The sequence below is a fragment of the Salvia hispanica genome, chromosome 1 (assembly GCF_029641045.1).
Source record: "Salvia hispanica isolate PSC_SH4W2 chromosome 1, Shi_PSC_v1, whole genome shotgun sequence".
NCBI lineage: Eukaryota > Viridiplantae > Streptophyta > Magnoliopsida > Lamiales > Lamiaceae > Salvia > Salvia hispanica.
In genome coordinates, this window is record NC_142692.1 from 43,355,625 (window position 1) to 43,368,419 (window position 12,795).

The 12,795-nt window shown below is 37.8% G+C and overlaps 1 protein-coding gene across 1 annotated transcript; it reads left to right on the plus strand.

The window, feature by feature from the left end:
• The first annotated feature begins 8,893 nt into the window (after nt 1–8,893).
• Nucleotides 8,894–11,632, plus strand: LOC125220133 (serine carboxypeptidase-like 13). The gene is made up of 14 exons (XM_048122272.2): nt 8,894–9,066; nt 9,151–9,296; nt 9,393–9,469; nt 9,551–9,673; nt 9,788–9,890; nt 9,967–10,004; nt 10,091–10,192; nt 10,273–10,359; nt 10,447–10,599; nt 10,675–10,746; nt 10,823–10,941; nt 11,031–11,144; nt 11,220–11,280; nt 11,372–11,632. The coding sequence occupies exons 1-14, from the start codon at nt 8,930–8,932 to the stop codon at nt 11,453–11,455; spliced, it is 1,416 nt and encodes a 471-aa protein (XP_047978229.1). The 5' UTR covers nt 8,894–8,929; the 3' UTR covers nt 11,456–11,632.
• Nucleotides 11,633–12,795: the final 1,163 nt, after the last annotated feature.

Below are 12,795 nucleotides of genomic sequence, written 5' to 3' on the forward strand. Positions count from 1 at the left end.
AGCAATCGAGTGTGCATGGGAAGAAGTCGAAGGATGCGCTGTAGCATATCAAGAAGAGTTCAAAAGCTAGTTAGGAAGACTAGCCATTTTAGGCGGTTATCTTCATGGTTGTAACAGATTTTGTGAAGTCTCTTTCATTCGATCTCTTGTATAAGTAGTTTAGAGATTTGCTCTTTGTAGCGGTAGATTCAGTCGTAAAACTCTTCAAGAATCCTTCAATAAAAGTTTCTCTCTTCAAGATTCACATTAAATCATCTTCCACATTCAACTCTGTTTTCTTGTTCGATCATAATCATTCTTTATCTTCAACAATTGGCGCCGTCCGGTGGGAATTCGAAATCCACGAATCACTGCAATGGCTGCACGTCTAGAGGCCGAAAAATTCACAGGAAATAATGATTATGGTTTATGAAAGATGAAGGCAATCCTCATACAACAAGAATTGGCTGCGGCGCTTACCTCTGCAGAAGCTGATGGGAAAGAGAAAGGGCCCGCGCTCGATGAGAAGGCACATGTAATAATACTATATGAGAACCTTTTCCACTTTTGACGATTCTTAGGACCAAAATATACCCCTTGAGGGTATTTATACTTTAGATACCTATATGATATTTAAGTTTTTTATTACATATTTAATTACAAAACACATGCTATTTTAAAGACACAAAAATTGAAATGTATTTGCATTTCGAAAGTTTTAAAAAATTTACAATTTAGGAAGCAAAAGAAAGAGTTCCTAAATTAAGGACAATTAATTTAATTTCTTGTTCTTTTAGGACGCTTTCATTTGCGTCTTCTAATTTTAGTTGGAACACTAACAATAAGGATGCACTTTGAAGCATTGGTGGTATATTTATAAATACAAATTAGTGTCCTTAATTGTATTAAAAAATATCCTTAATAGTTTTTTTTTGTTATAGTATTTAAATTTATTTCTTTTCTTATAGCATTTCTTTGTCTTTAAAGTACATCAAATAAAACTCCGTATAACGATATAAGCATATTTCTTCTCTACTCAATCTAAATCTTTTCAAAAATACACCTTACCTTGGCACGTTGAAATGAATACACAAAATGAATGTGTCCTTGAAAGATGAGTGGAGGGCATGGACCGTTGATGGTCAAGTTGCAGGGTCAAAAAAGAAAGAGTGCATATTCTTGTGGGACGGAGGGAGTATTAATTAAGTTGAGCTAGATTTTTGATACTCACACATATCTATAAAAATAAAGAGAGATACAAAAATAAAACATAATTGAAATATTGTTAATGGAAAATGAGTCACATCATTCGTGAGAAGGAAGTTACTAAGGGTGTCTCCACCGTCGCCCTGCCCGTCCGCCCGCCGCCGTAGTGAGCGGGACATCCGCCCACGCCCGTCCCGAGTGCCCCTGCGATGGGCTCGCCTTTCGCGTCGACATCCGACATTTTTAATTTTTAATTTTTTTAAAAACTCTATAAATAGGGCTCCCCCAACTTCATTTCATTCACACCACTTGTGTTGACAAGTTTCACTCTCTAATCTACAAATTTCATTTCTACTACAATGGAGTACAATAGAAACTCCCCCATCACGAGCGGAGGAAACACACCCTCGATTCCCATCGGATCGAAGGGAAATTTTGCGGAGATGAATCCCCAGATGGCGGGGATGAATCCCCAGATGGCGGGGACGGCGGGGACGAATCCCCAGATGGTGGGGATGGCGGGGATGGGCGGTATGCCGGCGATGACTCCCCAAATGTTCTACACTATGTACAGTTGGACGAGTCAGATGGGTCAGATGGCAGGGGCAGTGGGTATGCCGGCAAATATGTCGGGGATGGGTGGGACGATGCCAGGGGCAGCGGGGATGGGCGGTATGCCGCCAAATATGGCGGGGGTGGGAGGGATGATGCCCGGGGCAGTGGGGATGGGCGGTACGCCGCCAAATATGTCGGTGGGTGGGTCGATGGAGAGGCGGAGCCCGGGGACGCCTAGGGAATCTGTGTATCGGCCATATATAGATTTGTTGGCCGATGATTCCCCTAGTACTGTTCCGGAGACTCAGTACGCCGGCATCGAGACTTTCTCTTTTGAGGATCTGGGGCTATCGCTGATCCGTGAGACTCCCGATGAGGCGGAGCCAGCTGCAAGGGGCAGGAGCAAAGGCAGGGCAAGGCCAGAGGCGGGGGTAGGGGCAAGGGCAAGGGCAAAGTCCCGAGCTCTTCATCGCACACGGGGGCAGAGGAGGAGGAGGGCGAGGATGAGACTGAGAGGAGGACGATCTGGTCCGTGTGGGAAAATGCCGCGCTTGCGAAGGCATGGATCGGTGTTGTAGAGGATCCCTATGTCGGGGCGAACCAGTATGTTGACCGAATGTGGCATCGTATTAGTGCCGCCTACCGCAACGTCAAACCGCCTGGGGCGAAGCCTCGCATACCCGAGCAATGCCGGAAACAGTGGCTTCAGTTGAGGCCTAAGCTCAGTCGTTTTGCCGCCCTCTACCAAAACAACATGCGCATGGTAACCAACGGCATGTCTGAGGATGATGTGAAGAGACAAACCTTGGCCCAGTACCCCAACCGAGACTTGAACATCAGAGAGTTTGACCAGTGGGAGGCCTTTCTCGTGGTCAAGGATTCGCAAAAGTTTGCGCTTGGTGTCGAATCAGGCTGGAAGCGGACGAAAATCAACTCTTCCGGTGAGTACAGCAGCAGTGCTGGTTCGCACGAGCTCCCCGAAGCCGAGGAAGAGGCCCCGCTACCACGAACAGACTCTCGCCGTCGTCGGCGCCCGATGGGGCAACAGGCTGCGCAGCGGATGAGGAGGGGAAGCGGCAGCGGCAGCGGGTCCTACGAGGTCGAATCAGAGGCCCCAGGAGGCCCAGAGGACGACGTCCTCGCCCGCGTACAGCAAACGAAGACCTTGATGCAGAGCACTATGAAGTGGTATAACGCGCAGGATCCAGTGTTGAAAAGGCTGTGCAAGGAGGTGGTCGACCAATGTCGGCGCGATTTAAGGCTGCCACCCATTGATGATTATGGCGTCGAGATCGGGGGCGGGGACGTCGGAAGCGGTAGCGGCACGGGCGATGGGGACGAGGACGAGGAGGAAGAGTGAGAGCCTAGGGTATTATGTAATTTTATTTTTAAACTATGTTTTTTTTAAATTATGTAATTTTTTTTAATTATGTAATGTAATTTTCGTATTTCCCGTTCGTATTCGTGTCGAATTTTAATTCCGTGAATTTTAATTTTAATTGTGAATTAATTTAATTGTGGGAAGGGCTAGTGGGAAGGGCTAGTGCAGTGGGAAGGGCTAGTGATGTGTCAGTGAAATGGGAAGGGCTAGTGCTGACGTGGCATGCAGTTTTTGTGGGAAGGGCTAGTGGAGGGACGAGTGGGAGGGGCGCCACCGGAGACACCCTAACAATAAAAATGACCTATTTTTATGGGAAAGACTAAAATAAAAATAGTCTTTATTTTTATAGAACGAAAGGAGTATTAAACATATGATGTTATTGGTGTAGTTGGAGTATAGGTATCAACACTGGTGGATTGGGGGGGAAGGGGTTTCTGCCCCCTCCATGGCCGTCCGGAAAGCCTAGATATCTGTTAGGGTCCAGCCGAAAATAGGAAAATCGTCCCCTCTGTTGATAGAAAAATATGGATTTTCAATAAATGTTGTATTAGAGTTAGTAAGCAGGTGGTTGAGTTGTTTGTCTTATGTATCAAGTCTCACTGAAAGCAATTTTTCTTTCACTTTTAACCTTTTTATTTTATTTTATCAATTCATATTGCTTTTTAAGTATCAAATCAAACCATAAAATAATTATGAATCTATACGAACCTTTCGTATTTCCAGTCTACTATGCAGAAGAGTCAGACCTATTTGCTTCTTATACATTTAAATGTTTGAGAGACATGTTATAAATGCACAAACAAACATCAATGCGATAAAATTACTTCTTCTCGCCTTGAGTTAAAAGTGGATTGTAGAATTTATTGTATACAAGCAATTCTATCCGTACAACATGCTCGAAATATATGCTTTTCAGTATACCAATCCTAGCAATACTTGCTACTTATTTTTTAGTTAAATAATTTTTTCAATATTTGTTATTTAGTACTATACAATACTTTATTTTATGTTATTACTTGTATATCAAAATAAACATTTAAAATATTTATGGGATCTAGTTTACAATTTTACCTACATTGCTTTTGTATTTTATATTTTAATTAATATATTATTTAAATTAATAATTAAAAAATTATATTATTATTTTTAATAATTAATTTTTGCCCTCTCCATATTCGGATTCTGGATTGCCACCGTATAGTGATTATTTGGTGTATTGGGCGGTGGATATATGTTGCCAAGTCACACGTTACAAGCCACACAATATCCACTCAATAAATCATAGTCATGAATCAAGACCAAATTTGGGTAGCACGGTCGAGAAAATGAGCACATGAGATTGATGCTTACAATAACGTTAGGGCTGGGAATATAGATATCTGAGTATTGGGTTATCTGAACCCGATCCGATACCCGCTAGGAATTATATCCAATAACCAATTCTATGGGATTGGATATGAGATCGGGTAATGAAATTGAAAATAATTTGGGTATGATATCCGGTCGGGTATTGCGTATTACCCAAATACCCGATTCATTATTTAGTCTATTTTTTAATACCCGATTGGTTTTCGACTTTTGAATTATATTAGTGATTTTTTTGTATATGATTAGATGTGTAATAACATTTATGTATTGCATAACCAATTCCCATAAAGACAAAGATAATCGTGTATTTTAAAATAAACATGACCCATTTTTGTAGTTTTGTACCCCCCATCCAAAAAAATAAGTACATTTGGTATGACACGGGAATTAATGCATAATTGGTAAGTAAGAGAGATGAGGAGAAATGTAGTTAAAATAGTGTTAGTGGATAGTGAGACTCGTATTTTTGTTATTGTTTAATAGTGGATCCTAGTGGTATAATTTGTAAATAAATTGATATATGTCTATGAATAATAAGTTTGGGGGAACTTTCCGTAAATGAAAATGAGATAATTTTATGGGACGAACGAAAAAGGAAAGTGTCCTTATTTTCATGGACGGAGGGTGTACAATAAAATATAGGAGTATGGAATATTAAAGATATTAGTCTATTTAAATATTCTCTATATTTATAATATAATATTAATTTGAATTTTTATTAGTTATTAACATATGTAAAGAGTCGGGCATTTCATATTTGGGTACCCGATTCGTCGGGTTTGGATACCCGGAATGAGTATTTGGGTACCCGAAAATATATCCGGTCGTGTATAGGGTAGGTATTTTACATGATTTTCGGGTTTGGGTATCGTATCCCACCCCTAATAATGTAGATGTGTTGATAAAGCAGGGGTCATTTTGGTAAAATTCAGTTTTTTGTCAGTTATCTTGCTCACTTTTTTTCTACGAAAAATAATCTCAATTTTCAATTTTAAGACCAAAATGCTTTTATCGTACTGATTTTATGGTATATCGTACTGAAATGTTGCGAAGAGTGTTATTATGTGTAAAAATAATTGTGAGACTCATTCACACCTAACCTCATTAATAGATACGAATCTTTTAATTTATTGATTGTAGTTGTTGGGAGATATTTTATCAACGTATTGATGTATTGATGCTCAATAATAGTAAAAAAACACGAGTATAAAGATATGAATGGTGTTTTGGACCACTATTGGATAAGGTAATATCACATGTTCATTTGAGCAGCAGCCGACACTATTTTGCTTGTGCCATTACGTTTGAACTAAATTAGGAATGCAATGTGGCTTGCTATGAAGCCATTCTTTTTATGGTTGCAACGCATATATGCAGGGGCAGGGCATACAGCACCAGAATACAAGCCTAGGGAGTGTTTGGAAATAATAAAAAGATGGTTATCTCTCTTCCCACTCTAAAATCTCTCATAATTTTTCATTCTTGCTTGGATTTAAGCACTTGGAATTTCGTATTCTTGTATCTATATGTTTCTATTTGTGCATGTTACTAAAACTACTATTATTTCATTAGTCTAATCATTCCCCTTTCATTTCAAAAAACAACATACTCCCTCCGTCCCCCATTAAGAGTAACACTTTGACCGGACACGTTTTTTAAGAAATGTAAAGAAAAGTTGGTTGAAAAAGTTAGTGGAATGTGAGACCCACTTTTTTATATTGGTTTTATAATAAAATATGAGTGAAATGAGTTAGTGGAATGTGAGACCTACTTACCATTTATGGTAAAAGTGAAGTGCTACTCTTAATTGAGGACGGACTAAAATGAAAATTAGTAACTCTTATTCGGGGACGGAGGGAGTATTGTACAATTATTTAGTTGAATGTTGCAAGGGCATGACATCAATCCAACGATCATCATTGAAACAATAATTAACATTTATGGAAAGGCCACCATGTTACTTCCGTTATCTACGTTATGCGGCCTCTACAATTCACCATTTTTACTACTACTTCATTCAATCGGAATACGCCTGTTGGATACTCCCTCTGTATAAGTTAATATCTACGTTAATTTGTGTTGATGTTAATTTCTATGTTACACGACTGTCAAATGTGACGATTAACTTATATAAACGCCTGTTGGATACTCCCTCTGTATAAGTTGTGTATTTGTGTTTGAAATTTTTCTCTCTTGAATTTGATAAATAATACTGCATTGGTCCATCGTTAAATGTTTTATTGTATTGTCGTTTATAAGATATCTATTATGATTAAATGTCTTGTTTCACTTAAGTTCCATTAACTTCTTTCCATCAAATTTCATTATAAAATTAATTATAAAAGTAGGATTTAGGTTACATCAAAAACCCGCAATAGAAAAGATTTAATGGGATGGTCTGGCAATGTGTGCAAGAAACAAATCAAGCAAGGAAAAATCTACTTTTTTCACTCATTTAAGTGAGACATGTATCCACGAACGAAAAGAGTAATGAACTTAAATTACTACTTCCTTTGTTCCGTTAGTGTTGGAACACATTCTTTTCTGGAATGTTCCATTAGAGTCGGGACATTTCTGTCCCCCAAAAAAAGGTTCTAACTCTAATGGAACGAAGGGAGTGCAAATCTTATTTTCAATCTTATTAGCCAAACAATGAAATTATTTTAAATACCATCTGATTCTAGATAACCTAATAATAAGGGCTCGTTTGATAAGTGGTGTGGGATATTGTCAAGGTAGGGCCCGAGAGAGATTTATGTCCTAGTTATGGAACAAAAATGATTTTGCTTTTGTGTGTTTGATAAGCTAGTTAAATAATTCTATATAAGCCACTTATGTTTAATAGAAATTTTTTATATCAAGATAATAATAAGTAGTTACATATTTATCCTTCTAAAATGTTCATAATCCCTAAGGTGCCCTTACTCTACCCTAGGTGGGAAACAACCAAGAAGAGTCTTTCTCCCTCGCCTTTTCTCCCCTCCTCTTTCTTGCAGCGGCCAGCAGCTACTTCTGTAGTTCTGTTGGACTGAAATTGAAGAATCTCTTGCATTGTTATGTGAAAGGTAAAGCGGGGCTTTCTTCCAAGTGGATCTAAAAGAGAAAATATATGTACTAGAAAAAAAATATATGAAAGGTAAAGCGGGGCTTCATAATCTATCTTAATTTATCATACTGTATATTATATCTCACGCAGAAGAGGACCAAATAAAAATTGACTAATGATATAAATTGCTGTTAGTGCGTGCACTTAATTTTCAAGCTATTAATATTCGGAGACTCTGTATAAATGTAACACAGTCTAATTTATCCGTTCTTGCTTTGATTAAATCACTTGGAATTTTCTATATGTTACTAAGCTCATACTAGTCCCATAATAAATGACACATGATTTGGGTAATGACACGAAATTTTATAAAATGTTATTTTGTGTATTAGGTAGAAAGAAGATAGTATATATTTATATTAATATGAAAAATAGCTTTTTCAAAAAAGAAAATGTACTAATATTTGTGGGACAAACTTAAAAGGAAAGCGGATCATCTATTATGGGATGGAGGGAGTAATAGTTACATTACATAATTAGCAAATTAAAATAATAAAGAAAGAAGCATACTCCTGATTCATGGTGCATTGGATCTAATTAGCTCTAGTTAAGCTATATGCTCCGTGTTCTGTCGTAATTGAGTCGTATTCTTTTATTGCTACCTCATGTATATTTGCATTTGCCAAATGCTGCTAGAAAAAATATCAAATCAAACCAAGTACTAAACGTATATAAAATATTAAAAGAAAAAAAAAACTTAGAAGGTTTCAACAAAGATGCCAATGTCTTTGTTAAAGTTCAAATTGAGAATGTATGATAGGTGGTTGTGCAACGTAAACGGTTGGTAGCACGAACCGCCTCATTTGATTTCTTTGCAGTCCACTAATCGTTCACACGCTACGTTCAAAAACGCATACAGATTCTCGCTGGTTGCTCCTGGTGTTACCACACACCATTTCTTGCTCTGCGTTATTTGCAAATTTAAACTAGTTCTATAGAAATTATATCTCAATTGTTGTTTAGAAATTACTAGAAGCATGGTTACATTACTGAAGTTTCTGCTCAAAGTTGTTTGCATTTCGTCATAGGCTGGATCTTCCATGTCTTGAATAATGATTTGAGCGAGCAAGAAGCAGCTGCAACGGAGAGTATAAGAATCCAAATCCAACTAACATCGAAATCGAATGTTTATTTTCTAACCAATAAAGAAAAAAATAAACATTACATGAAAATAATTTAATTCTGCAACGTGACAAATTGTGTAATAAAACTGATAGCGACAGAAACCAAACCCGCGTCGGTGCTCATTGAATGCTAAATTTAAGGAGAAGCATAACATATATGAATGGTGTTTTGAATCATGCCAACACTATTAAGAATAAATTAGGAATGCAATGTCACAAGCCATGAAGCCATTCTTGCATTTGCTTGTTTTACTTTTTGTTGGAATCAAGTGTGCTGCTGCTTCACAAACAATCGTGGAAAACCTTCCCGGCTACGACGGAACTCTGCCTTTCAAACTCGAAACAGGGTCTCTCCATTTCTCAATTCACTCTGTTTTCTCTGTTTTTCTCGGTTTAATTGGAAAGAATTGATGTTGTTTTGTGGGATTCAGATATATTAGTGTGGGAGAGGATGATGAAGTTCAGCTTTTTTACTACTTTATTCAGTCTGAAAATGATCCTAATAGAGACCCTTTGCTGCTCTGGCTCAACGGCGGCCCTGGTTGCTCAGCCCTTTCCGGCCTAGTTTATGAAATCGGTCTCTTCTCTTCTTCTTCTCTCTCTCACACACAAACAAAAACACACGGAGATGTCATTTCGGTTCTAATGAATTCTCCTTAATGCTAATTTGTAGGTCCATTAACCTTTGATTTTGATAATTTTGATGGAAGCTTACCTTCTTTCCTATTGAACCCATATTCATGGACTAAGGTTTCATACCATTATTGCTACATTAAATAGTTCTTGATTTCCATTCTTGAATTCATCCACATTACATGATGATGGTGCTAGGTTGCCAACATTATATTCCTAGATTACCCTGCTGGAACTGGATTCTCATATTCCAACAATGCAAGAACCTTCCCGATCTCCGACACTAATTCAACTCTACATAATTACTCATTTCTACGCAAGGTTGCTCTACAATGCCCCCGATTGTTTTAGCTGGTTTTTTGCATCTTTGTTGTTGATGGAAGCTTACCTTTATTTGCTGGTTTTCACTGTCATTTTTTGGATAAACAAATACAGTGGTTGTTAGCTCATCCTGAGTTTATCAAGAATAATCTCTATGTTTCCGGTGACTCTTATGGTGGCAAGATTGTTCCTATGGTTGCTCTTGAAATAGCTAAAGGTAGTTAGTTGCATCTCACATAAATTTGCTTATTTCCTTTTGTTGGTTCCTCAACATTTAAGTTGAAAATTTGCAGGCAATGAAGCTGGACTAGAGCCAAAAATGTCTCTCAAAGTAATGGGAATTGTTGATATCTTATTTCCTTCTTTATTTGTTTTCTTGTCATTGGTTTCTATAGCTAGTTCATGGAATGGGGACAGGGCTATATTATTGGGAATCCAGTGACAGATGAAGCTCAGAATAACAATGAGAAGATACCTTATGCTCACAGAGTGGCACTCATTTCAGACAAACAATTTGAGGTGCTTTCATGTCTATTTGCATAATTAAACTAGTGTTATATCCGTTGCTTGATCTTCCATATCTTGAATAATGATTTCAGCAAGCAAGAATCAGCTGCAACGGGGATTATGTGAATCCAGATCCAAATAATATCGAATGTTCATTCGCTCTTTATAGTATCAATCAGGTATACATCATTCAACACATTTTCCTTGCAAATATCAATTGGTTTTGATGTTTTAGACAATGGTGATGGCCTTTTAATCAAGTGCAGTGCACCAAGCTTGTCAACTTAGCTCATATTCTAGAGCCAAAATGCAAATACCTATCACCAAGACCAAGTGGTTCTAGAAAGTTCCAACCATCTCAATTAGACGATCCAATCGACCTCCTCTCCCTCTCCAGCGGAAATAAACTATTATGCCGCGTATTACTCCACTCTCCCTATCACATTGTCTCCATTTCATCATCGACCTTAACCCAAAGCTGTCATGTTTTGCAGTATAGGACATATGCGACCTCCTACGTGTGGGCTAATGACAAAACTGTGAGAGAAGCTCTGCACATCAGAGAGGTACATGAACCAACTTTTTGAATTTGAGTATAACACATTATTAAGATGTTGTGCTTAAAATTAATCAATCAATCAGGGGACGGTACCTGACTGGACGAGATGTAACAAGAGCTTGAGCTACGAATATGACATAAAAAGTGTTGTCGAGTATCATCAAAATCTGAGTGATAGAGGCTTCCAAGCCTTGGTGTATAGGTGACCTCAAAATTTGATCCCACAGTCTGTAAGCTCATGTACATTTTTTGACAATGTTAGTGATGCCATACACCTGATCTTTGTTTCAGCGGTGATCATGACATGGGTGTACCTTACATAGCCACGTTGAAATGGATACGCCAACTGAATTTGTCCGTGTATGATGAGTGGAGGGCGTGGACCGTTGATGGTCAAGTTGCAGGGTGAGTTTTTCTGCTATAGCAACGATGATTCAAGTAAAAATCTTATTACTCAACCATGTGTTATGTGATTTGCAGATACACAGAGCTATACAAGAGTAAGATCAAGGAGGCTTATCTCATGTTTGCTACAGTCAAGGCAAGATAAAGATGCAACTTTTTTATAAATATTTAATTTGAAATGAAGTTAAATATTAGTAACATTTATGGTTGGCAATGCATATAAACAGGGGGCAGGGCATACAGCACCAGAATACAAGCCTAGAGAGTGTTTGGAAATGTTAAAAAGATGGTTGTCTCTCTTTCCACTCTAAAATCTCTCTCATCTTCATTTCTGTAATAATTTTCCATTCTTGCTTGAATTAAAGCACTTGGAATTTCGTATTCCTGTTTACTAAACTTGTACTATTTCGTTAGTCGAATCATTCCCCTTTCATTTCCAAAAACAACATATTGTACTATCATTTGTTGCAAGGGCATGGCATCGATCACGATCATATGGTTAATAATCTAGTTCTATTTCTAGAAATTAGTTAATAATCTATTAAAATAAATATTATTTTCTCCGTTCTACAAGAATATGCACATATGGTTGGACACGATTTTTAATGTATAATTGGTAAAATAAGAGAGAAATAGAAAGAAAAAATAATTAATGTATTGTTAGTGGAGAATGAGTCTCATCTTATTAGAAAAAAAAAAGTTTACAAAATTACAAAGTATATACTCTTATAGGACGGATTAAAAATGAAATAGTGCAATTTGAATAAAAAAAAGTTACTTCTTGTATTGAAGCATAGTTGTTATAGTCTTTTTTAAATTTTTTTATGTTGGTTTTATTGGGCATACAACAGCTAAAAATTATGGAAAATAAACGAAGGAGAAATATAAGGAAACAAATTGATCAAGCTTAGAGCATCCGCAATGGTAGGCTAGCCATCGGCTAGCCGATTGACGTGGCTAGCCGATCGGCTAGCCGAACCATTGGAGTAGGCTAGCGGAAAATCGGCCAAAATTTCGGCGTGGGCTAGCCGATCGCGTTGCGCTGGCCGATGCGCTGGCCGCCATTGTGGCGTGCCGATCGGCCAGCGATCGGCCAGCGCTATTTTTTAATTTTTTTTTTTTGAAAAAATATATAATGTATTTTTTAAATGTTTTTTTATGAATTTTTTTTAATTATGTAATTTTTAAATAGGCACACAGACGACGGGCTAGACCCAATACAAATTTAAGACCTAAAACAGAAACATGTCATACCGTCGGGCCGGCGGCCTCTCCGCGACCCAATACCCAGCGAGACCCCCGTTCGGCTAGCGGCAAACTATAATGGATTCAAAGCATACTAACATTTGTTAATGTATTTTTTAATAAATTAGTGAGGAGTAGAGTGGGGCGGTGGCTCGTGTGTGGAAGCCCGGATTTTATTTTATTATGTAATTTTTTTTATTTTTGGTTAATGTATTTTTTTTATTTAAATAAAATTAACGAATTTTTTCAGTATATGTGTCGTAAATTTAATTCCGTAAATGTAGTATATTTTGAATTATTTTTATTGCGGCTGGCCTATGGCTAGCCTATGGCTGGCCTAAATCTGATGTGGCAGGTGGTTTTTTTTAGTGTTGCTGACGTGGCAGGGGAGAGAATGGCTGGCCTA